Source organism: Salvia miltiorrhiza, chromosome 4 (assembly GCF_028751815.1).
Source record: "Salvia miltiorrhiza cultivar Shanhuang (shh) chromosome 4, IMPLAD_Smil_shh, whole genome shotgun sequence".
Classification (NCBI taxonomy): domain Eukaryota; kingdom Viridiplantae; phylum Streptophyta; class Magnoliopsida; order Lamiales; family Lamiaceae; genus Salvia; species Salvia miltiorrhiza.
In genome coordinates this window covers 42,010,745-42,035,545 of record NC_080390.1, presented here as the reverse complement: position 1 = coordinate 42,035,545, position 24,801 = coordinate 42,010,745, and the positions used below count along the sequence as shown (strand labels likewise).

The window sequence follows — 24,801 nt, the reverse complement described above, 5'->3', positions numbered from 1 at the left end:
TTCCTGCGAAAATCTGACTCCAGCTCAGATCTTCTGAACTGTATCCCACTCAGCTTTCACCGTTGGATGGACAACGTTCTATGAAAGTCCCAAGGGAGAAACTGCCTACACGTTTCTGGCCCTCTCTGCTCTCTAAAACCCTAATTAATTAGTGTGTCCGTCTGTTTTAGGGTTTGAAAATAGATCCCATATTTATACTAGTTTCTAAAGAGCTTTTGATAAATATAAAAAAATTATTTTCTATGTATATCTCCTACTAAGATAAAGAATAAAGATGATAAAAGGAGTTCTAATTCTAATAGGAATCATTAATAATAATAATAATAATAATAATAATAATAATAATAATAATAATAATAATAATAATAATAATAATAATAATAATAATAATAATAAGCTATACAAGAAAATACCATTAATTAAACTTATAAAATAAATCTAAGTTATCGGGGTGTTACACGTTGGGGGTTTGTTCTTTGACTGCGATCGAATTGAGGGAGCCTGTTAGAAGTCTTGTTCATACCAAGCTTGCTCCACCTCAGCATGATACCCAACATCTTGTGCCATGTAGGATGAAGACACACTCAAATGAAGATGCTTTCTCAAGCCATGAATCAGTTCAACACAGCACGTGAAAGTCAAAATAAAGTTTGGCTTTTCTGTTATGATATTTATGTTTTCATGCAGCTTTATTCTTTGTCTTTATGTAGTACACTAGAACAGTTGTATTAGGGTTACTAGAGTTGAGGTTCTAGTATATTCGTTTGCTGCATATATATTGCAGAGGCTTGCTTTTGTAATAGTTAGTCTTTCACTATTTTTATAATACCAATGTCAAGTTGCAGCATGAAATCTTTTTATTCTTTTATGCTATTTTCTTTCAAGAGCAACTTTTTGTTCTAGCCTAGAATGATGGCTTGGATATGGGCGGTTTTATCAGCGATCCTACTTGTTTATCTCCTCCAACAACTACTCGGCCCGAACAGACTGCCTCCCGGCCCGATAGGGCTTCCCATACTAGGCCATTTTCACCTGCTGGGCAAGAATCCTCACGTAGATCTGTGCCGTCTAGCCCGAAAACATGGCCCCATCATGGGCCTTCGCTTGGGCTTCGTGCGCGCAGTGGTGGTGTCGTCTCCGGCAGCCGCCGAGCTCGTTCTCAAGACCCACGACCTCGTCTTCGCCAGCAGGCCTCGCAGCGATGCGTCCTGCCGGATGAGCTACGACCAGAGGAATCTGGCTTTCGCGCCCTACGGCCCGTACTGGCGCAACATGCGTAAACTCTGCACCTTGCAGCTGCTCAGCGCTTCCAAGATGAAGCAATTCGAGCCCATGAGAAAGGCCGAGCTCGGGCTGCTGGTTGCGTCGCTCAAGCAGAGCAGGGACACCGTGGATCTCAGAGCCAGAATCTCCGCCGTCAACGGTGATATGAATTGCTTGATGATTCTCGGGAGGAAGTATTCCGACAGGGATCTCGACGAGCAGGATGGGTTCAAAGCTCTGTTCAGCGAGACGCTCGAGATCACCGCGCAGTTCAATCTCGCAGACTATTTCCCCTACATTGGGGGACTTGATCTCCATGGCCTGAATCGCAGAATGAAGCGGTTGAGCAACGTGTTTGATGGATTCTTGGAGAAGATCATGGAAGATCACCTTCAGAAGAAGCAGCAGAGCCACGACTTTGTTGATACCATGATGGCGATCATGGACTCCGGAGAAGCTGGATTCGAATTCGACCGTACCCACATCAAGGCCGTGCTCCTGGTTCGTATCTTCATTTTTCTTTCTCAATTTTTTGGGGGGTCAATAATAACAAGGAAATGAAAAATTGGTGTAGGATTTACTGATAGCAGGAATGGATACCTCTGCAACTGCGACGGAGTGGACAATGTCAGAACTATTGCGGCATCCCGCCGTAATGAAGAAACTCCAGGAAGAACTGGAATCAATTGTGGGATTGGAATCAATGGTTGAAGAATCGCATCTGGACAAACTCGAATACTTGGAGTGTGTGGTGAAGGAAGTGATGCGCCTCCATCCCGTGGCGCCCCTCTTAATCCCTCACGAATCCATGGAAGACTGTGAGCTGCAAGGTTTCCACATACCCAAAAAATCAAGAGTGATGGTGAACGTGTGGGCTATCGGGAGGGATCCCGATGTTTGGGCTAACCCCGACTCTTTTACACCGGAGAGGTTCGTTGGTAGCGATATAGACATGAGGGGCCGGCATTTCGAGCTTATACCATTTAGCTCGGGCAGGCGAGGATGCCCCGGGATGCAACTAGGCTTGGCGCTGGTCAAACTGCTGGTGGCGCAATTGGTGCATTGCTTTCATTGGGAGCTTCCAAATGGTATGAAGCCTCACCACATAGATATGTCTGAGCACTTTGGTTTGGTTACTGCTAGAGCTAAGCGTCTCATGGCGGTTCCTACTTATCGACTACACATTTGACTTAGGCTTTTTTTTTTTTAATTCGCATCGAATGTTATTTTAGTTTATTGGTAAAATATTTTATGTACCTTAAGCATGTATGAACGAAATAAATTATTGTGTTAAAATAAACAGAGTGTGGAACAAGTGGTTAATTGTATCGTATAAAAAATGTGTTTAGTATATTCATCTAATTTAATCACTAAGATAACAACTTTTAACCAAGCATATTAATAATCAAAACAAATCTTAAGTCATAAGGAAATATTATCAAAGAGAAAAAAATTTAAAAATAAAAATCTTGATCTTCAATTATGTGGTCTCGATGAACTTATTTTCAAGTCTCCTTCTTCTCTTAGTTAATGTTTTATTCCTTTTTTGAGGGTCAGTTAATGTTTTATTTGGAGAGAAATGAAAGAAAGAAAAAATAGTAGTACAAATTAAAAAGAAGAAGATAGATGGTGTGTTGAGGAAGGACAATAGAGGCTAAGGTTCTTAAATGATCCAACTGCTCTTTTTGAAATTGTTCAAGGAGGTGTTTATAGTGTGGGGCTAGTAAATTAATGAGAGGTGGGGCTGGTAATTTTAGATACCCTATGAAATTGCACAAAATTAATGAATTAATGTCAAGTCTTATCGGGTTCGTATCCTTATGGTGCCGATTTGATAAGGATACGATAATTTCGTGTCGGGTTCGAGTAACTTGTTAGAATTAATATTATTATTTTTATTAAATTTTTATTTTAATTATTATTTTAGAGTTAAGGTATTTTACATTTTGGTGACTTTTTTTCTCTAATTACATCATTTGTTCTGCCGCCAAGCAACATAAAATTCATGCTCTTCCTTATTCATTACTATAATTTTTTACTTTTTGTATTGCTATCGAGTCGTGTTTAATCAGGGTTTGTACTAAATCATGTCGTGTTAACATGATTCAAATCGTATCGTTATCCTTTTCGTGTCGTATCTGTACCGTGTTTGTTTGGATCGTGTCGTGTTAGTATTAGTGTCGAGCAATTTCTTAACAGGTCGTGTTCATATTGTTGGATTTATATACTGAAAGCAAGAACTTTTATACTTGTATACAATGATTTCTAAGTTCACTATCTTATCTCCGATCTGAATTGTCCATAATTGCATATGAATGTCCCATTATCTCTATATAAGTAGATTATATGGTGTGTTGTAGATCACAAAAGACCATATAATTGGAATAACTGGTGGACGTCGTATTCCACCAAATAATTCCTGCAGAATTATCAAAATAAATTAGTATAATGACAAGCAGGGTCGATCCCACAAAGAGCAGGTAAAATCATTCAATTCCCTAAAATCTATAATTTTGGTGTAGCCACCACGCCTTAATTTTGAGAAAATATTAATTAACTAAGAAAGCAAAATTAATCAAATAAAAGACTACTCTTGAAATAAATCAATAAAAAGGTAACTCGGCTCGAATAAATTCACACTAATTCAAAGCTCTGATCATCGACGCAAAGATTAATTAATCCCTATCAACCAACCAGTTATAGGATACCGTGAAACGCAACGGACGTACCCCAATTCCTACTTACTGTGTCGATAAACAGCTGGAGACGCCAGACCTGCTTATTTCCCTTATTAAAATATAACCTAGCTGGAGACGCCAGACCTAAATTTAATATTCTAATAGCATTAAAATGAAGGAATCCAATTTATATCAATTATCCTAGAGACGCTAGTAATAATTAATATACCAATTAATTCCTACTACGAACATGGTAGTTTTATCACTAATCAGCCCTATTCCAACAATTACGGATTAGAGGTGCTAATTGACTGTAATCCAATTTAATCTAAGTTGATCAAGCTTAAATAAAATCAGAATTATCTTTAAACCCTAGGAATAAATCGAAATCAATATGAATCAATTTTATGCTCAATTAGGTCTCACAGATCAATAAATTAGTGTTTCATTATTCTCGCCGAATTAAAGAATTAGCTACTCATAATTAAATTAACAACAATCAAAGAAATAAAAGCAAGCATGATAATAATCAAATATAATAAATAAATAAATTGCAAATTAAAAACTAACGAAATAAACTAGGCGATTGAATTAAAAAATTGAAATAGTATAACCACAAGTCTTCTGCCACTTCGAGGTTCCAGCCGCAATTCTTCAAAACACAACTTAAAACTAAGTTAAAATTGCATGCAAGAAAATAAACGTACTGAGCAAAAAGTAAAGCAATAATAATTGTTCACCTAATCAAAGTCAACTAGTTATAGCTAATCTCCAAAAAATTGCGGCTCCTAGAAACAAAATTTGTAGTCAAACGTCCCTTGGGATGGCCTAGTGGTTGGGGTTGTTGCCTGTTGTCCAAGAGGTCACAGGTTCGAATACTCTCGGCCACAATAACCACTAAGTGGGGTGTGTGTGTGGTTTGTATTATTTATATTGTAATTTCATCAAAAAAAAAAAACTTGTAGTCAAAATAAACTAAATAAATCCCTCCTTAATCTACTAAACTATGCGGCCCCTAATTATATTCGAAAGTGGCTTCTAACACTCCAAATAAGGGTTTTTCGGCCCTCACAAAATAAAGCCCAAGATATAATTAAAAATAAGAGTTTTGGGCTAAATTAAATCTAGACAATTAATTCCAAGCCCAATCTCTAAGCATCTTCCAAAATCAATCAACTTCTTCCATAATTCTCGACTTTCACCAACTTCTTCCATCCACGAGCATCCATCTCCAATTCATCTAATTCCTGCGCCAAAATATCACAAACCATGTAAAATCATATAAAACCATGGCGAAACACACACTAAACTAAGTAGCTAAAATACACACATCAATAACCTTATGAGATATAAAATTGATCACAGCCGAGACGACTCTAGGACGAGCTGTTGTTTTAGGCTGCAGTATAGATGGAAGTAGTTTGTCTTGACTACTTGTCTATACTGGTGCGTGTAAACGTATTGATGGGATCACAGTGAGATGTATTTTTCTGTCTGGCCTAAGTGAAGAATCAAGATCTCGGTGACTTAATGATACCTAAATCCTAATAAGATTTCAGGTGTATATATGAATTTGTGTATCACTTTGACTTACTATGGGTGAGAGTTACATATTAACTTGAGTACTCTGTATCTTTGGTGATAACAATTTATATATAACATTTGGTAATCTGTATTAGGTGACCGTATCCCGGTATAGAATGATAACATCCCCTTAAGGAGCACAAAAGGTTTATTGCACTAAACCCTGCAGGTTGATTAAGTTCAGGTGCAATAATAAAGTTGAGTGGTACTACTTAAGGATTAATAAGAAATTAATTAATATAAGTTGCAAGAAGCTTTAATTAATTAATGGATGTTGGATATCTTAAATACGGGGGTTCGATAAGTCTAAATACAAGTCTCGACTCATCATCAACAATAAAGGGGTAAGTCAATATTGATTCTCTAGTGGAATGAATTAATATTTATGATTTAATTGTGATCTGGGCTGATCATAAGAATTAATTCATTTGAGGCCCATCTTTATTCCTTGTATTTGATCCTGGGCTGTCCCAAAGACTCCTGACCCAGTAGGAGAAAATAACCTAACTCATAAGTTTGGCCCATATCCTGTATTTATAATTATAAATACAGTTCAGCTCTCTGAACAGACCAGACCAGACGTAATATGTAATTTCAGATTACAAAATTAGGTTTACTGTGAGAGTTGAGCGGCACCTGTTGAGTGGATATTTTCTCCGACGAATCCTCGAAGATCGTCGGATGGCGACGTAGGGGATTGAGCGGGATACAGTCCAGAAGATCAAAGCTGGAGTCAGATTTTCGCAGGAAATCAAGTTCTGACAATCTCTGAAGAATGGACATAACTTTTTCTACAGAACTCCGATTGAGGTGAAACAGGCGTCCACGGAAAGCTCTCTCGGAGACGAAGAAGTCGTATTTCTGGGAAAAATACTATTGGAGGACGTTTGAGGCTTCAAACGAAGGGTTGAAGTTGACTGACATGTTCAGTGACGAATTGATAAATTCTTAGGAATTATTCAGGTATTTCTGAACTCCTTGGCGCAATATTTAAATTAATTGTAGCATGTTAGGTTTAATCGATGTATCTTGAATTAAGATAATCCAGACGATCATCGGGCAAATCGAGTATTAATTAAGTTTAATATTCCTACAATTGGTAGAGCCTGGATTAGTTTTCTTGGCTCTGTCTGATAATTCGCGTTCGATTAATATGTGTGTATTTTAATTTATTTATCTATGTTCGTTCTTCGTGGCTTGTTGATTCGTGGGATATGTCGTTTTGACGTTGCAATCATTTTTCTAGCACGAGAAAATTTGTGGTTAGATTAAATTTTCGGATTGTATTCGTTTTTTTGTTGTAATCTGTAATCTGGAAAACGAGAAGTGAAACGGACGCATCAAACGAAGAACGAGGATGAATTGCTGTGTTCGACACCTTCCGGGCTCCCGCTGGTCGCCCGGCACGGGATTCCGTACGCACTTACTGCATGGAGGCTGAACTGCCCTTTTGGCGCTAAGGGTTGGAGTCGCTCCGACGACTCCTGCTTGCTTAACTGCCATGTAGGGACAGCAGCAAAGCTTACCGGAGCAGGTGCACAGTAGAGCAGCTGGTGTTGTGCTGACAGAGGCTGAAGCTCACAGCGCTACGTGTTAAGCTGTTGACGGAAGGCAGCGAGAGGTCGACGGCGTGAAATCGAGTCTGCAGCCGAGTCTTAGCACGGTGGCGTTTGCGATCGGAGCTCAGGGATGGCGGCTGTGTTTTCACAGCAGGCCAGGCAAAGCCGTGTCTTTGTTTGCAGAGAGTCGTCGGATAAGAAGGTAGGCGGTGGGACAGTGTGTTTCCGCGACCGGCTTCGGTTCGTAAGGCGTCGGAGGCAGGGGTAGTCCAGGCGGCGAAGCTACCGGCAGCTGGGAAAACCTGTGGCGGCGGAACAGGTGAAGCACGGCGGCGGCTAGGGTTTCGCAAACCCTGGCTGTAAAGAGGCTGACGGGTCAGCGAGTCTTTTTTGGATCGGGTCTGGGCGCGGACCGATTTTTTCAGCAGTTGACCGGGTCTGACAGCTATGGGCTGCGGTTTTTGTTTTTGGGCCTGGGCGGTCTGGGCTCGGCCTTAGGCCCAAGGGGGCTGTCTTTGCTTTGTTTTGGGGCGTTTTTTTAGCCCAATTCGTTCTTATTGGGTAATCCTCAGCCCAAGTTTTTTTTTTAATTTCTTTTCTATTTTTTTTAATAGATTAGAATGGGTTTCCACGAATGAGCCACGAAGAATTATTTATTATTTTTTTTTCTTCGTATGTCGTGGATGTTTTATAAGTATTATGCAAGAGCATGTAGTGTATTTTTAAGTGCTTCGGGTATCGCTTTTATAGCATATCCAGTTTGTTAATATTTGTTTATTAACAGCGCTTAGACGAGCATGCTAAGTTTTATCGCATTTATTAAGCATGTTTTAGAATTTCTGCGAGCATGTTTTACATGTTGAGTTCTAGAAAATCATGTTTAGGATTATGTGTTTTTTGCATGATCAAAACCTTTTGAAAGAAAAAGACTAAGTTGTATTAATAAGTTTATAGATGATTAAAAATTATTTAGTTTTCCACAAACGGTCTCAAGACAAAGTGTTTTACAATGTGAGTAAACGTTCACACTGCATGGCTTACTTCACATTTGTTTTTCACGAGTTTGTCAAGTTGAGACTTCTAAACAAATATTTAATCCATTTAAGTAGTGGGAGTTATGCGGTAAACATCCACACTGCATGGCTTACTCGTATAATTTTTCACGAGTTCTTTAGAGGATTGAATTAAATAAAATAACTAAGAAATTAAATTGAATGCGGCATGGTCCTAGTGAATATGTCAAATTCGCGAATTTAATTTCAAAGTTAGATTGTGGTTATTACTTAATAATTTTTATTCTTAAAATTATGTAGACCTCCACAAACAGTTTTTAGACAAAGTGATCGACAATGTGAGTAAACGTCCACACAGCGTGGCTTACTTCACATATGTTTTTCACCAGTTTGTCAGACTGAGACTTCTAAATAAAATATTTAATCCATTTAAGTAGTGGGAGTTATGCAGTAAACATCCACACTGCGTGGCTTACTCGTGTAATTTTTCACAAGTACTTTAGAGGATGAGATTAAATAAGATAACCGAGAAATTGAATTGAAAGCGGCATGGTCCTAGTGAGTATGTCAATTTCGAGAATTTAACGTTCAAGGTTAGATTGTGGTTATTGCTTAGATATCATATTAAGTACAACTCCCCGCGGAGTCCCTTCTTAAGTATGATATGGTCTAGTTAAAGGTCCAACCATTAATTTCATTTGTCAAAAGGTTAAATTGATAGGGATTGAAATTAAACGACTAGGTGAATAGTCTGATTGAGGGGTTCATGTCTAAACGACCACACTGCGTGGCTTACACAAGAGATTCCTTGGGCAGTTGGAGATTTCATCAATATTGTTTTATCAAAATGTTTCAATATTGTTACGAATTATGAGCTTTTATATTCATTTTTTCAGATATGTCTATATCTCCTATTGTTTATTATTCTTGCACAAAGTCTTTAACCGGTCCATATATACATGGAAGCGCAATTTTGGAGTTTATCTTCATCACGAACTAGCACAATTTTTTTTGTGTTTCCTACTACTCCACATCCTATTTATCCGAACGATGAGTTAATTGATGGAAAAATGAATTGCATAAAAGGTGACATAAGACGAATAATGTAGTTATATGCTATATTATGATAATAATGTCACAAATCTTGCAACTCTAACATCATCAGGGCATGGACGATGCTCTTAGCATCATGCTGAATCTCAAGAAAGCGTTCGGAGAGTCGAACCGAGCTGCTCGTTTAAATTTGATGTGAGTAATCTTGTTATTTTTATGAGCGAGCATAGCTCAGTGCATGAGCATGTCATGCGCTTGGCAAACTTGTTTGATGGACTTGACTTGCTTAGTGGGAGTATCGACGGTGATGCAAAAGTCGATATTTTCCTGAACCATTTTCCCGAGTCTTTTAATTACGAACTTTCGCCTCAACGCTGTTATGAGCAAGAAGGATAATACTTTTTTCGAGTTGTTGAATGCTCTAGTTACGGCTAAGAAAGTTGTGGGAAAGAGATGTGCAAGCACTTGTTATTGCCAAAGGAGAGCCATCTTCTTCGTCGGAAGACGGGAAGAAGAAGGGTCCAAAGGGCAAGAAAGACAAGGAAAATAATGGGAGTAGCGGTGTGATAAGATTGAGTATTGGAGATTTTTTATTTAAATACTCAAGGCAAAGGGTTAAGGTACTTCACTTGCTGTAGTAACTGAGACATGTCAGCTCGTTTTCTACTCAGGTTGGTGAGGAGGGACCTTGGTCTCATATTTGGAAGCTTGACGTTTCCCCGAAAGTGAAATCTTTTTTATAGCTGGTGACAAAAGACAATCTTCCCTCCAAAGCGAAGCTTCTGTCGCGTGGTATTCAGGTGGGCGGCGAATGTGGGATTTGCAAAAGGGGTTATTGCCATAAAATTCATCAAGTTTGCAAATTTTCTGGTTTATATCATGACTTTTTATTTTTGCCAAAAAATACATGAATTTAGTATTGATTCTTAAATATCCCATACATTGCTATTTCGCCCAAATCCAATCTTAGGTGGCAGCCGGAATTGCCAGCGTGTAATAAACGGCCGATGATAAAATGACATCACTTTGTTCTGCATTATACGATGTCATTTGGTTATATTAAGTTAGGAAATTTTAATTGGGCATAAAATTAGGGTAAGCTACTCTTTTTCTTTGCTAAAGAAGCAGAACACGCAGAGAAGAAGGAGTTCTGCAAATGTTGGGCTTTGGCTTGCTACAACAACAAGATTTAGGAAGCATAAGTTGGGCAATCTTTAATTGGGCATAAAAGTAGGGTAAATATCTCACTTTCATCGTTAAAGAAGAAGAACGCTAAAGAGAGGTTGGGGCTTTGGCTCGCTACAACAACAACATTGATGGGTGATTATTTTCTCGTTCGTCATCGAGCGCGAGGAATATAACAGAACCTACTCGATTTTTCTATTACAACATTGTTGCGGTGATTATTTTCTGTTGTTAGCCTCTCTTGTTCTTATTTTCAGTGATTGAGTTTGCTTATGATTTTGATTTTTCGCTTGTGCTTCAGTTGGGGGATGACTGTGGATTTTGGGAATGGAAGGATCAAGACGAGTTTTCTAAGGATTAGGAACGAAAGGGACAATGCGAAGATGCAAATTTCCAGTCGAGCTGTTGTTATGAATTTCCCAAGTGAAGAAGCCCATAAAGAAGATGAAGACTTGAAGTTGTTGAAAAAATCAGTTGCCGATAATATGAAACGTATGGAATTGATGATTAGGATTAGGAATCAGTTTTTTGTGGTGGTCTGTTGGAGCAGAACTTTCATAAATCAACCAAGCAAATAAGGCGACAAGCTCCAGCAAGTTTTTTTGAATTTGGCTCCAACAAGTTTTCGTCCTTTGTGTTTTGATTAGGGCTTTTGTTTAGTTATTATCTTTTGTTTGTTTATTTTAATCGATGACCACATAAATTGAAAAGGTGCTTTGTTTTGTTTAAGTTAATCGATGACATCATAAATAATTTTCAATTTTTTACTCAATTAATTAAATCTCATATAAATTAAATGCCACGTCTGTGCCACATAAGCCACGTAAATGACACATAAGTTTTGATTTCGCCGGAGTTACTCATCGTGGGATATTTAAGAATCAATACTAAATTCATGTATTTTTTGGCAAAAATAAAAAGTCATGATATAAACTAGAAAATTTGCAAACTTGATGAATTTTATGGCAATAACCCCTTTGCAAAATTGGTTATGAGAATTTGTGGCACATTTTCATTGCTTGTCCTTTCGCGAAGCAATGTTGGGAGGTTGGAGGTTTCTCGCTGCAGTTAACCTCAATTCGAGCACACTGTGAGTCTTTCAAGGAGGCTATCTCGGCGTTGATGACTGGTGATAGGGGTTTGGCGGCTAAGATTGGGATGTTACTTTGGCACATTTGGAAGGATATGAATAAGGCGGTTTGGGAGGATGTTATTCCTAGTCCGAGTTGTACGGTGGTTCTGGCCAATCTATGTCGGGAGGAGTGGGTGTTAGCTCAGGATACCTCATCGGCGCCTGCTGTGGAGACGACCTCTCCTGTGAGTTCTGAGTCGTGCATGGGATGGCATGGCATCCAAGCTGGCTGGGTGAGATGTGGTGTGGATGCGGCTTTCTTTGAGCATGATAATACCATGGGGATTGGTATGGTGGTGAGGAACAATGTCGGGGAGTTTTTGGCTGGAAAGGCTATGAAATTTCCACGTCGTCGTGATGTTGTAGAAGGGGAGCTCATGGGCGTGAAGGAGGGACTTTCATGGTTGAAGAGTCTTGGCTATTTGCATGGCTATGTGTGATAGTAAGATTGCATGTGACGCCATATTGAAGAAGATGGAGTTTATAAAGGAGAGAGGCGTTCTAGTGGGTTTGTGCTACAGAGAGTTATCTTCCATGCCTGGTATCCGAATTTGTAATGTTCGTCGTACTCAAAACGCTATTGCACATTGTTTAGCTAAAGCTGCGAGAGATGTTTCTACGTTGCATGTTTGGAATGAACCCCCGATGTTTGTGGAGGGTCATCTCCATGCTCCATGTACGTGTGGTTAATAAAATCTCTCTTTTCCTTCAAAAAAATAAAAAAAATAAAGATTCGTTTACAACCAAAGTCCTTTTATAGCTTTTTATATATAAAAAAAAGGGTTAATGGCATGTAAAACCACGAACTTAGAGCGAATTCTGATTTTAACCTCTAACAAAAGATTCTGCCTGTAAAACCACAAACTTTGAAATCTTTCTGATTTTGACTACAAGATAAATTTATGGCGGCTTATGTGACATTTTAATCAATTTCCTTTAGTAATTTCCCCCAAAATATTTTAATTAAATGCCCTAATTCTCAAAATCTATTTTCTTTAGTCATTTCCCCCAAAATCTCCTCAGAGTTGGACGGAGCATTCAAGTGAGAAATCCTCAACTATTCGGTGGAATCCTTGGGCAATTGCTTAGGTCATTAGTAAGAATCATTTCGGTCATTTCTTCTAATTGCTTTCTTATCTTTCATCCTATTATCTTTCATCCTATTATTATAATAGCTTTATTTATTTCTAAATTATTTTGGCATTCGATAGAATCAATAACATCATCGTATATATTGCTTCATGCTTGTCTTTAAGTTAAATGACGCCGTTTTGTATTTTAAAAATAACGACGTCATTTTTGTGTCATCGCCGATTAAGCCATGCTGGATTTCAGGCTACCAACTCAGCCTATTTTTTGCCAGAAATTTATCTCGTAGTCAAAATCAACGATGCAGATGCAAGGGTATTTTGGAAATTGGATGGTTAAGTCAATCAAGTCAACTCAATTCAGTTACATTTAAGTCATTTAAATACTGAAATTGGGTTTTAGGTAATTCAAAAAAAAAAAAAAAGGGTTTTAGGAAAATTTGTGTTTTTATCGTGATTTAATATTATATTTTGATCATAGAAGTTTTATGATTCAGTTTGTAATACATTTTCTGAATCTTTTTTAATATTTATATTAAGTTTATAAATTATGAATCGAAATATATTTGAAGTTAAGGATTTTAGTTGACTGGGATTGGGTGTTTGACGTATCATTTCCAAATTTTATTGCGTATTTTTGAGATTTTTGATATATGTGTATATTGTCTTTTAAGTTTTCTATAACTACGCAAGTAGAGCTCAAAAATAAATAAATTATGTAAGTAAAATCGTGTGCGCATTAACGTGTGACACAATTGTGTTGGGCTAATTTGGCATAGTTCTAATTTATGGATAAATTGACATAGCAAGTCTCAAAATAAATCATTATAATATGGAAACTGAAAAGTCTCATTCTTTTTCTTTAAAGAAAAAATAATTTTAATGAGGAGTCACAATTTTATTATTAAGTGTGTAATAAGCCTCTCAATTCTTAAACATGCAGTCATCATTCTTTTTCTGATAGCACATCACATCTCCAACCTTAAGAAGCCTTTCTATGTCAAATTTAATTACCCAATATTCAATTATGAAAATAATCACCATAATTGTTAATGATCCACTTACATATCTACTGCATGCATTATTGTAATTAAGTTTCCGACACATAATTAAGATATAAGTTGGATGTTTAAGTGTTGAGAGGTGACACCACAAAAAGATGAAATGATTAAACTTAAACTTGATGAAATCATCATTAACTTAAACCAACCAAATACTTACATCTAAAGCCATTAATTAATAAGCGCACCCAACCTTACATTCACCTGTCCTACTATTTCTTCTCAAATTTCATCAACACTACATAAAATAAAAATAAAAAAAATCACTGGAATTAAAAATGTCAAATAAGGAAATCATTCAACAAATTTCTTTAATATTCAAATTTAACATCATGGGACTTATTTGTTTAATTCTTATTCTATACCAATTGAATTCGAAAATGATACAACAACTGCATATTTTGGAGTTGTACAACAACAGCACTAAACAAGCAAAGCAAATGCAGAGATTTGATCTGCTGCTAGCCTGCTAAGTGTGGCCTCATTTGAATTCCTGGAAGTTGACGTGCCCCGTCACCTGCGCGTGCTCTACGGCCTCCTGCAAAATCGAAAGTCGAGCATCGTGTTGTCTCAAATTCGAGAAACTGAGCACAACCAAGATCATGTTCATACCTTCTGCCCCACAACTCCAATTTGACACACACCACATCGCAGAGTGAAGTTTGCAGTATCTGTATAGCTCCTCTTCCTAAATTTTACCCCCAAAAATGAAGAAAGAAAGAGAAATAGTATATTAGGCAAAAAAGAAGAAGAAATAAACATCATAGTAAATGTCCAAATCAACTCATCTCGTGTGGAAAAAAACACTTTGAACCTAACATAAGAAGTGATATGTCACACTCGTGTAAACAACGGCAACATGAAGGCAGTAGAGTAGAGAGAAGGCCATTGAAAGAGGAGAAAACTAAACGAGCGAAATGCTGTTGCTGTGTTGAATATTTTACCTCTGCTGGTCTCTTACAAGATTAAGGGCGAGTCTCTCGACTGGCCCCACGGTTCGGTCCATCTGCACTGTGAATATTGTCTGATCAAATTCCTCAGGAGCTCCTTCAGAGGGCGACATCTGTTGAAATATAGATGTTTATATACTTATATAGTGCTCAAGCAATTAAAAGTTTATATTACATAAATATTCGATGAAAACCAGATTCTCAAGACAAATCTCAGCAACGCAAGATGTATCGCCTTTTGGCATTAATTGCTTTCTAATTATTGTGTAAAATTAAGTTAAGACATTAACTTAGACCAAATAACTCATTCGATAAAGCTCCTACTGAGCAGCACGACGCGTATACATAGACAACGAAGCCCCTCCTCCCCCCCCAAAAAAAAATCAAATATAACTCAAAATAAGTCACCTTGAAGGACCTAAAAGCATATCATAAATGCACATATTTATTTAGGAAAGGGGTAGAGAGATAAAAAGCATACGGCCAGAGCATCGTAATGGAGGCCATCGTATATAAGCATTGCTCTTTCTGCAAATTTCTTTTCCTGTAACGATTCAAAGGAATGAATAGTCAAGAATCCCACCCATGCCATATTCCAAAAGAATGAACCTGGATCAGACATTGAGCTGCCAGCACTTACCTGCCCATACAAATCACATCTTGTGGTTTGTATATCATAAGCAGCAATCTCTCGTCCATAATAATCAGCCAATATTGCAAGCTCAATAGCACCTATTAAACCAAGAAAAAGATCAGACCTTAATGACAAAACTCCACTACATTTTAAGTCTTTCTTTTAGTGTGCGAGGAATACCGATCACTGGTCACTCATCTTATCACTAAGCTACAAGGCATTTGTGTGTGTCTAAACACACATCAATATTTTATATAAAGAACGTATATCCAGACAGGGGAAAGAAAATTTTCTACATACAATAGGCTTCGAGCAACAATTTAAATGAAGAAGTGTCCTGACTCTTGACTGATTAAGGAACAAAGAGTCAGCAATACAGCCTGATTAGCAATAGATAAGGTTGTTATACATACATAAATAAGCATAAAGGCAGAAATCCGTACTGTGTGAAATATAAACGTAACAATTCCAATTTCAACCTCCATGAAATGAGCAAAAGGGGGGCCTAGAGAGGTTACGTCAGGAGCTATATCACAACTAAAGAGATAAAACAAGCAGTCTCAGCTATGTCTCGAGACCCCACTAACCCCAATATAGCTATTCCATAAAAGCTTCTTAGAAGTATTAAAATTTACCATATGCAGGACTTATATATTTATAAGACAATGATATGACGTCAACAAAACGAAAACCAACGAAAGACATCTGCTTTTTATAGGTTATAGGGAATTCTGCAATAGTGGTCAGGCTCTCAAAGTCAAGCTCAGTTCTCCATTGGGAGATTCACAGAGGTATACTTCTGAATGACTCTTTCCTATCCAAAATTCAAGTAGCTAAACTACAAAATGGCATCTTTTGGCCAACCACAACTTCATAGAATTGTCAGAATTCATTATTCCTAGTTGTAATGATCATAGAATCAATGTTTTAAAAGATGGCCCAAACTCATTCAATGCCTTTTAGTAATTTTGTAGGGATCAGTTCTTGACTTATATGGCTATATTGCCTTGTGGGGAGACAAGGAAATCATGGATTAACTGCACATTTATCTCATAACAAAAAAACAAATTGTATGACTCGCAACTAATAGCACACAAGTCCAGTTCAACTTAAAACGAAAATGTGGTGCATGTCATACGCAGTGAGGCTGCCATCAATAACTAACAGCAACATAGGCTGTGAAAGTGTGTGATGACAATACAAGACAACAGGAACCCTATATATGAGAGGCAACATACATAATACTAGAAAACATCACATACTTCCAATTCAAAGTACTACAATAATATGCGATTCAGATGTGATACGGGGACCCAACTAAAGAATCCTTAAAGCACCAACTAACCTCCCCACTTTTCTGGGTTCAGAATCCATGCACAGTACTCTTCATTAGTCTTTCCAAGGAATGCTTCGGAATACTTCTCTGGATCACTGGCAACTGTCGCTGCTATAACCTTCACCATTTCGAATTCACAATTGTCGTGAAGAAAGAAAGAAATAAACCAAATAATCATTGTTCATACTCAATGTTCCATACATATGTCGTGATGCAATGTAAAGTCTACAAGTCAACGATGATAGTGTTCATTATACACTCAAGATTTAAAGATCGTGATTCTAAAACAAAGCTTGTAATAAAGAGGATTTAGGAGCATGAATTTCATAATGTGATCTTTCCAAAAGTATCCAGCCATGTGAAAGTCGCGATATAATTTGATTTCCTCTAAAATTCCATCTCACTTGTTCAAAGGCAACTAAAACTTGGGCATTCGACTATGGATCTACGCAACATACAAAGGGGAACAAAACGAATAAATCAGGTCACAGTTTTCAGTATCCAAATTTCCCTTTCAAAGAAACAAAAAAAGTGACATAATGTAATCTGATTCGCAACCTGTCTCAGCTCGGAAGCCTTGTTTCTGTCATGATCCATGACATAACTGCAATACGAATTCCAAAACTCAGTTATTCGATATGAAAGCATGTGCTTACCATAAAACCAAACCAAATCATGCCATCACATCACATAAAAGTGATATAAAAGCATGTGCTCACCATAAAACCAAACCAAATCATGCCATCACATAAAAGTTCATTGCTGTTCTTTTCTACGTAAGTCATACACATTAGGACTCAAAGCTTACCCTACTGCATTGAAGAGGCAACTGTTATCAGAAGCGATAACTCTCCTAACAACGATACCTTCCATTTTAAAGCCTGAAACGAAAAAAGCTCGAAATCAATCCTCATTCAAATTTCAGATTTTTAACAAATGACCCTTGAAAAAGAAAGACAAGAAACTGACAACATAAAGTTGCGAACAACAAACTTTTGCCTCCGAGATTGATACATGCTAAATTTAGTAAATTTTAACCGGAAAAACTGAAAACGATTCAAAAAGAGAAAATCAAGAAACCATCATTTCCCGACCCATAAGCCCTTTAATCCAAGAACTCATAAAGAACTGTATAAACAATGAAATTAACAAAAAAGAAAAAGAAAAAACAAATCATAACAACTAACAATTAGCCTCTACTTCATCAAGATTAACTCATAAAAAAAAAAAAAAAAAAAAAACGAATTGACAAAATGGGCACCTAATTTATTTTGCAGGAGATGAAGGCGAGAGACGAGCTAAAGGTGTGGGCTGCACCCCAACCGAATGTTGTTGCGTGGAGTCTGCAAAAGCAAATAAAGCTAAAGGGCAACTCTGCCAAATAAATGCAATGGTTTTATAATGGAATGACAGGCACCGTTACGCAACGGTTTTTGGATTTTTCAATTAATAAAAGCGGAAAAGGAAAGGGAAAATGGTAAGAAAATTTTTAAATTTGCTTGAAATGAAATTATCTCAGCTGTTGGTGTTGCCATGGATTGATTTCTTGTTTAGACTTTTAATCCTATTTATTTATGCAGGTGAGGTGCTTCAGCTTCTCAGAATCTCATTTTCTAATTCGGGTCAGGATGATAGTGGATTGGGGTTTTGACAATTAAAATTACGAACTATTTCGAATTTATAATTTTAACGTGATTTTTGAAATGTAGCAAATTAAATCATCATCTTTTCCATAAGCCTTCTAATTTTTTCCGATCGTCGATCGTCGAATTGTTGAGTTGGATTTTACTTGAATCAGTTCGTCATTAATATTCATGTAACGACATCGTATTCTATAAAATTGTTAAATATTGAAAATTATGGTGTTAATACAGGATACAATCCCTTTATAATTTGGAGGGACATAATTGTAAAAATTGAAAAGATAACAATTTAATTTGCCACACTTCAAAAGTGACGTTAAAATTACAAATTTGAACTAATTCGTGATTTTATTTGTCGAAACCCCTAAATTTAATTAGGTAAAAATTGCAATTTACAATTTTCACAGTTTTCATGTTCCAAACTAAATCCAAGATGGATTTCTCTTTAGCTACAACTGTGTTTTCTTTTGCAATCTACAAAATTTAGAAGTCATTAAAATTTATGCAATTGTAACTTTGTATAAGTAAATGGGCAGCTTGAAGATGTCACTTAAACATGTTATTAAGCTAATACAATTTCGCTCTCACCCTATACCCTCTTTCAGCTTCTTCTCAAAATGAAGCTGAAAGCAGGAAATAAATACACCACCCACAGTAAATCCATAATTATGAACAGAAACACAAGGAAAAATTACAGAATTCTGGTCTTCCAAAGCCTTGTGACACCATCTCAACAGCCAAAATTGCAGTAACCGCGTTACGAGTAGACAGAAAATGTAAGCTTCTCTCCCATGGAATGTTTAGACACCCCCCAAATGCTCCACCACCACCATAATCATCATCATATCCTAAATGGCTGGTTCCCATCTCTGGATCTGTCGAGCTTTGCTCTCTTTGTTTTCGATCTTTTGTTTGCAATTTCTTGGAATAAGTTTGGTCCATCGAAGCTAACAACGGGGACCCTTACCTTCTTCCTCTTTCCTCTGTCGTACTCCTCATCCCTGTCAGCAAGAGATGTCACAACCATTACATATGTTTGTCCTATCTATAAGGAAAAGTATTGTATTTCAAAATGATCTGAAGATTGTTCTTTCATTCACAAAAACTATTTCAAGTAATTATGAGATGACTTACCACTCATCCCCAATATAACCGATTTGGCCAGCAGCTCCTGATGCTCTTGTCTTATATTTAGTAGATAGTGAAACACCAATGTCATCCCAACGACCAACTGCAATCAGACGTGTAGATTTAAGAAAAGAAACGAAAATAAGTAGGAATTATTATTAGTTGGTAAACATCACAAATACCGTGTTCTTTACCGGTTGTCTCTTCTAAGCCCCTGGTAAGCATGTTCATGACATCATTTTGCCTCAACTCTCTTTGGTGCTCTGCAGACATCCCCGCTCCTTGAGCAGTCAATTGCCTTATGTCAGGTTGCTTTTCAGCAGAAACTGTGGAGCCATCGAGAAGAATCCTCTTTCTAAAGTCTTTATCAATAGCATCACCTGATATGCTACTACTATCACCATCTGAAACAAATTTGGCTTTCTTTTCCCGAGAGCAAGTAGATTTGTCAACAACAGCTTGAGGAAATGATTCTTTAGATGTCGATTGTCCTAGCTTTGATGGTAACCCATTCTCACTTAACATATCCTTCGTATCGGGAGACTTCTTAAGCATAGAACTTTGCTTTCTCATCAGTTTCTGCTTGTGCTTTTTCTTTCGTAAGCAGAGGCCCCCACCTAATATAAGGTTAGAGCTGAGTGATGTGGTGACTGCCTGATACTTCAAGAGCTTCCTTTTTACTTTAAGGTCTTGCCTTTTCTTCTTAGTTATCCCAAGTCTGAGAGGCTCTTTCGACTGCACATTGATTCTTTGCCCATTTTCAACAGTTACCTCAGTATTTGGACCGACAGCCTTCTTTGGTGCCTGCTCGTCTCGAATGCTTTTCCCTAGTTCACCAATTGCTCCCGTGGGCATTCTGCTTCCGCTAGCATTCTGAATGGATGAAAAGAAACAATGATAAGTATTATCCACCTTTATACCAAAAGAATGAGAGAAAGCAAAAACACAAAAAGGAACAATGTAACAATAATGCCATTAGCCTAACAGATTATATTAATATAAGTAAAATACCATTTCAGAAATGGGGCCAACCATTTTGCATTGGTCTCGAGATAATCTGCTGAGCACAGCACTGTCAGGAGCCTTCTCAGCTGATTCACAAGGTTTGTCCTCGTCACTATCCTTGCAGCCCGATGGCATGGCAATAGAGCTACTTGTTTCTTTCTTATACATTGAAACTTGAGGCCTACTGTCGGACAATAAAACTGTGTTTGTACTCTGCTCTTCTACAACACCCGACGTGTTGTGGCAGGTATCTGTTGCAACATGACCTCCATTTGAAGTACCGCCAGAGCCATTAACGCTTGAATTTAATTCCATCGAAGAATATTCCTTCAGTGGAGCCTTTGTCGGTGGCACCATCGATTCACACTTGGCATTTCTTCCAAGGTCCAAATTCTCAGCTGTCAATTTGCCATTAATGTTTGAGGACATATTTTCCGAAGGAGCCTCATTTGGTAGAGCAGTCACCGGTGCAGCCCTCCCGGATAAAGCTGCAGCGCCATTTAACTTTCTCTTATCTGAACCGTTTTGGATTTTCTCTTTCAATTCCAAGTTCAATTTTGAATATGCAGCATTTCCGATGGCATTCATCACCATGTTATCTTTCTGAAGGGCATTAACATGATTCTTCGAGCCAACGTTTTTTCTATCACGAACATAGAACAACATATAGGCCTTCTGTTCCAGAACTTTCCTCTCATTAACTTGGACAACCTATTAAATGCCAAAATGACGGTAACGGTGAAATAAAATTGAAAATAGAAATGAAAGAGGTTTGTATTTGAACCATATTACAGCAGACAAAAGCACATCAAGATAACAGTTATTTTCTCATACCTGATTGTCATCAAGGGAATACCACATGCCACTCGATGTGCGAACAAAACAGTAATAATGGCCGGAATGAGTGCTCCAACCATAATGAACAAGAACTCCATAGAGAGTGTATTTCAGATCCCCATCCTAAAAAAGAGAAATATCATATACAAGATAATAGTGCTAATAACTTTGAACAAGTAAGAATGCAGGTATCCAAAGAACTATTTTTTTAAAAAAAGAGTTTGCTGGTCCTTGTATACAAAGCTTGTGACAAAAAATATGATGAAAATAAAAACATTGAAACAATTTACAAGAGAACAAGCACAATGAGGACAAGGACACGCCCAAACAAGAGGATGAGCAAAAGGAGCAAAAGAAGAATACAAGTAGGAGCTCTAGAAGAATAAAAGGTGAGATATCTCAAATTGGCCACGAACGTGAGAAAAAAACAAGAGTAGAACTTACATAGGGGCCAGTGACAAAAGGTTTCAAGTCCAAGGTAGGTTCAAAAGCAACTCTTTTATCAACTTTTTGGCCAGGAGAATGCGAACTGAAACGCTTCAGGTGAACAGCGAGTACTTGAGGTGCCTTGTGTACTGTTAGCTGCTTCGAAGCCTTTACTTTCTGTTTACATTGATCACACTGATATTCCCTGGCACCTCCATCTAACTGCTCTTTGGCGGTGAAATGAGCAAGTGCCTTATACAATGAGTCTGCTTTCTGTATTTCTAGACTTAGATCCAAGAATGGATCAAATTTGTTAGAGCAGTACGAGCACTGCATGCATTTCACCTAGGGAACGACAAAATATAATTAGCACAACAAAGAGAAAACAGAAACACTAACAGCCTCAAATTCAATAACAAAAGCACCTGACTTCGCAATCGACCACCAAATATCTTGTGGACCAAGCTTTTCTCGTAAGCACTAGGAGATTCACTTGGCACTCCACATGGTAAGCAGCACTTATGCATTGATTCGAGCAGATTCACCATAAACTCATGAGCATCTTCTTGCCTGGCATTGCGAAAGCTCCGAGATATGCCTAATATTTTTATTAAGGACTCCAACGTAAAGAGTAAAGAGACCAACGATGTGTATGATTACATGACGCTAAGAAACTTTTAATGACTACCTACACGTGAAATACTTCGAGAACTGAGCACAAATGCAAAAGCACATCTCTTTCATTATCATAGGATACATCTCAAGTTCGACACAAGATCCTTAGGCTCTAGAATCCTCCCGCTTGACTGCAGAGCTCGACTGACATGTTCCTGGATGGCACATAATGCACAAAACCCGGCAGTACGACCTTCATAAATTATAGGTCGTCAGAGTAAACACATGCTGAAAAATGTATGTCATGAAATATCTGCCCAATCCTTTCTTAAAATTAGATAAGAAACCAATGAGATAGATAAACTGATAAAATGAGGAAAACTCACAAGAATTTTGATGCTTTCCACTTTGAAGATAGGCAGCTAATGGTGCAGTATATGTCAGGCATTGCAGTACCGAATTAAGGAAACAAGTGTTTCCAAGGTTACGCAAACCTGCACCCTGAAATTCAAGTTTGAGCCTTTGTACATGCTATGTGACTCCTCAAAACATAATTCAAAACCGTAGACTCACACAATAAAATATCATTTCAAATATTTGTGAAAAACAATACTCCAAACATAACAGTTGGCTCATCCATAGATGTCATTGGATGGAAATTCAAATTGAACCTGCCAAGAAGGTGAAATGGAACCACCAAGGCGCGTTCTCTTTGGTTGAGCATTTATCATAATAAAATGAGGGATAAAAAAAGATGGATATATTTTATCACATTTTAATGGACCCTACCTTTTATATCCCATGTTCACTATGGTGAAAAAACAAGAGAAAATAATATCACATCAATACACCATGATATGTTATCATGAATTGGACGGAATATATATGTTTTCCACCCTTTTCCATCAAAGGGATCACTCCCCAAGTATACAAGTGAAAGTGGGTAGATGAAGCACGGAATGATACGAAACTTATCGTAAAATAAAACAAGAAAAGGGAGCCCATGACATAGGTGCATTTCAAGGGACGACATTCTCCTACTTCCCAACAAATTGAAGCCAGTAGGAGCATTACTATGCATGACTGCTAGTCTGCTACTTTACTAAGCAAGTTCTAGTGCATTTCTTCTATCTCATCCGATAACACCAAATTACTGGAAAACAATTGTTCTAAAAATATCAAAATATATAATCCAAAAAAACAGAGAGAAAATCTAACAAGTAACAAACAATCTTCCATCATTAACATTCAAATAAATCTAGAAAATAACAGTAAAAACAATAAAATAAACCCCGTCTAGAGGAACAACAAGTAAATTCAAACATATGAGTGTAAATATTCCGAGCACTCACAATTCTGCGAAATGTAATCTCGAAGCTGAGCTCAGGATCCATCCCGACATCAGAATGCTCCAATGATTTTTCGTTTTTAGGGGCGAAACCGGAAGCCTTGACCGAGTTCAGCTTCACCAGCTTAAACCCATTGCTGCTCTCGTTTACAAAACCATTGAAATGCTTCTGAGCTTGATGGAACTCAATCCTCCTATGGAACAACGCCACCGAATCGAACTCCGGTTCAGTCCTGCCCACCCCATTCGAACTGATCATCGTCGTCGCCGTTTCCGCCATATATAAATCGAGCTCCAAACACCTCTCTTGCACCTCAAAAACACATAAATTCTCTAAAAAGAAGTTTGTGGATTTCGATATAGATTTTGCAGCACAATCTCACGCACAAATAAAAGATGAAAGCGTGAATGAATCAAGAAATTAAGCTTTCGATAATGTCGGCGACGAGTGAGCGATTAAACCTTACATTGGCAGTGTATGTTAGCGGCGGAGATTAAGCGCACGTTTGATTGGATCGCGCTGAGGTGTATGTTATGAATGCCTAGGGTTTACATTACATATATACTAACTTCTTTTTTCTTTTCTCCAAGCTCTAATTTGATTAGGAATTTACATGGCATTTGTTTGTTTTTTACTACTCTATAAATAGAGGCATAATATAATAAGGTATAAATTTATAATTTAAGGCATGAATCACATTTTATATATTTTATCTAATTTGTATAATAATTATAAAATATTATAAAATTATATTACTTTTCCTTAAATATAAAATTATAATATTATGTTTCTATGTGTGTGTAAATATAAAATTATAGTAATACTATGTTTCTATGTGTGTATATTGGCCAAACATAAAGTGGTGGAACTTGTGGACGTCTTTACAAATTAAATCACGTAGCGTCCTTTGATGTCAAATAATTTATTGTTTGAAGACATATTCATCTTTTAATGTGTATATATATATAGGGGAGGGCTACGGTAAAAACATTTCTTAAAATATAAATATAAACGTTTTTTAATGTACGAATTTTATCCAACAGGGTTACGAATTCATCAAACATGGTTACGAATTGTGAAAAATAATTTTTTGCTACCTTTGGGATTCGAACTCATGACCATGAATATATCCAACAAGGTGATGAATCAACCGTAAATCTTGATGATCTAAGGGCTGAAAATGGTTCTTAATTTATATTTTAATAAGCGTTCTTATTTTAGCCTTCCCATATATATATATATATATATATATATATATATAT

General features: G+C 37.2%; 4 protein-coding genes across 8 annotated transcripts; 2 read left to right on the top strand and 2 right to left on the bottom strand.

The window, feature by feature from the left end:
• Window positions 1–476: 476 nt before the first annotated feature.
• LOC131021772 (cytochrome P450 71AU50-like) lies at window positions 477–2,616 on the top strand. The gene is made up of 2 exons (XM_057951057.1): window positions 477–1,764; window positions 1,838–2,616. Exons 1-2 carry the CDS (start codon window positions 910–912, stop codon window positions 2,450–2,452), a joined length of 1,470 nt encoding a protein of 489 aa, XP_057807040.1. The 5' UTR covers window positions 477–909; the 3' UTR covers window positions 2,453–2,616.
• Window positions 2,617–11,457: 8,841 nt separating this feature from the next.
• Window positions 11,458–11,907, top strand: LOC131023459 (uncharacterized). Its single transcript, XM_057953000.1, has one exon. The coding sequence runs from the start codon at window positions 11,458–11,460 to the stop codon at window positions 11,905–11,907; it is 450 nt and encodes a 149-aa protein (XP_057808983.1).
• Window positions 11,908–13,902: 1,995 nt separating this feature from the next.
• LOC131021770 (OVARIAN TUMOR DOMAIN-containing deubiquitinating enzyme 2-like) lies at window positions 13,903–18,071 on the bottom strand. Of its 2 annotated transcripts, none has more exons than XM_057951055.1 (9): window positions 17,798–18,071; window positions 17,345–17,417; window positions 17,095–17,140; window positions 16,546–16,654; window positions 15,207–15,298; window positions 15,048–15,110; window positions 14,561–14,679; window positions 14,229–14,304; window positions 13,903–14,154 (listed from the first exon to the last, which is right to left on the bottom strand). In XM_057951055.1, exons 2-9 carry the CDS (start codon window positions 17,407–17,409, stop codon window positions 14,098–14,100), a joined length of 627 nt encoding a protein of 208 aa, XP_057807038.1. In that variant the 5' UTR covers window positions 17,410–17,417; window positions 17,798–18,071; the 3' UTR covers window positions 13,903–14,097. The 2 variants fall into 2 exon arrangements, with proteins under 2 accessions (XP_057807038.1, XP_057807039.1); XM_057951056.1 differs by lacking the exon at window positions 17,798–18,071 and adding an exon at window positions 17,506–17,772.
• Window positions 18,072–18,678: 607 nt separating this feature from the next.
• Window positions 18,679–24,100, bottom strand: LOC131021769 (ubiquitin carboxyl-terminal hydrolase 23-like). Of its 4 annotated transcripts, none has more exons than XM_057951052.1 (10): window positions 23,543–24,100; window positions 22,577–22,691; window positions 22,333–22,443; window positions 22,001–22,173; window positions 21,594–21,920; window positions 21,147–21,272; window positions 20,319–21,023; window positions 19,502–20,180; window positions 19,314–19,410; window positions 18,679–19,180 (listed from the first exon to the last, which is right to left on the bottom strand). In XM_057951052.1, the coding sequence occupies exons 1-10, from the start codon at window positions 23,816–23,818 to the stop codon at window positions 19,021–19,023; spliced, it is 2,769 nt and encodes a 922-aa protein (XP_057807035.1). In that variant the 5' UTR covers window positions 23,819–24,100; the 3' UTR covers window positions 18,679–19,020. The 4 variants fall into 4 exon arrangements, with proteins under 4 accessions (XP_057807035.1, XP_057807036.1, XP_057807037.1 ...); XM_057951053.1 differs by having other exon boundaries at window positions 19,490–20,180; window positions 20,340–21,023; window positions 23,543–24,082; XM_057951054.1 differs by having other exon boundaries at window positions 20,340–21,023; window positions 23,543–24,082.
• Window positions 24,101–24,801: the final 701 nt, after the last annotated feature.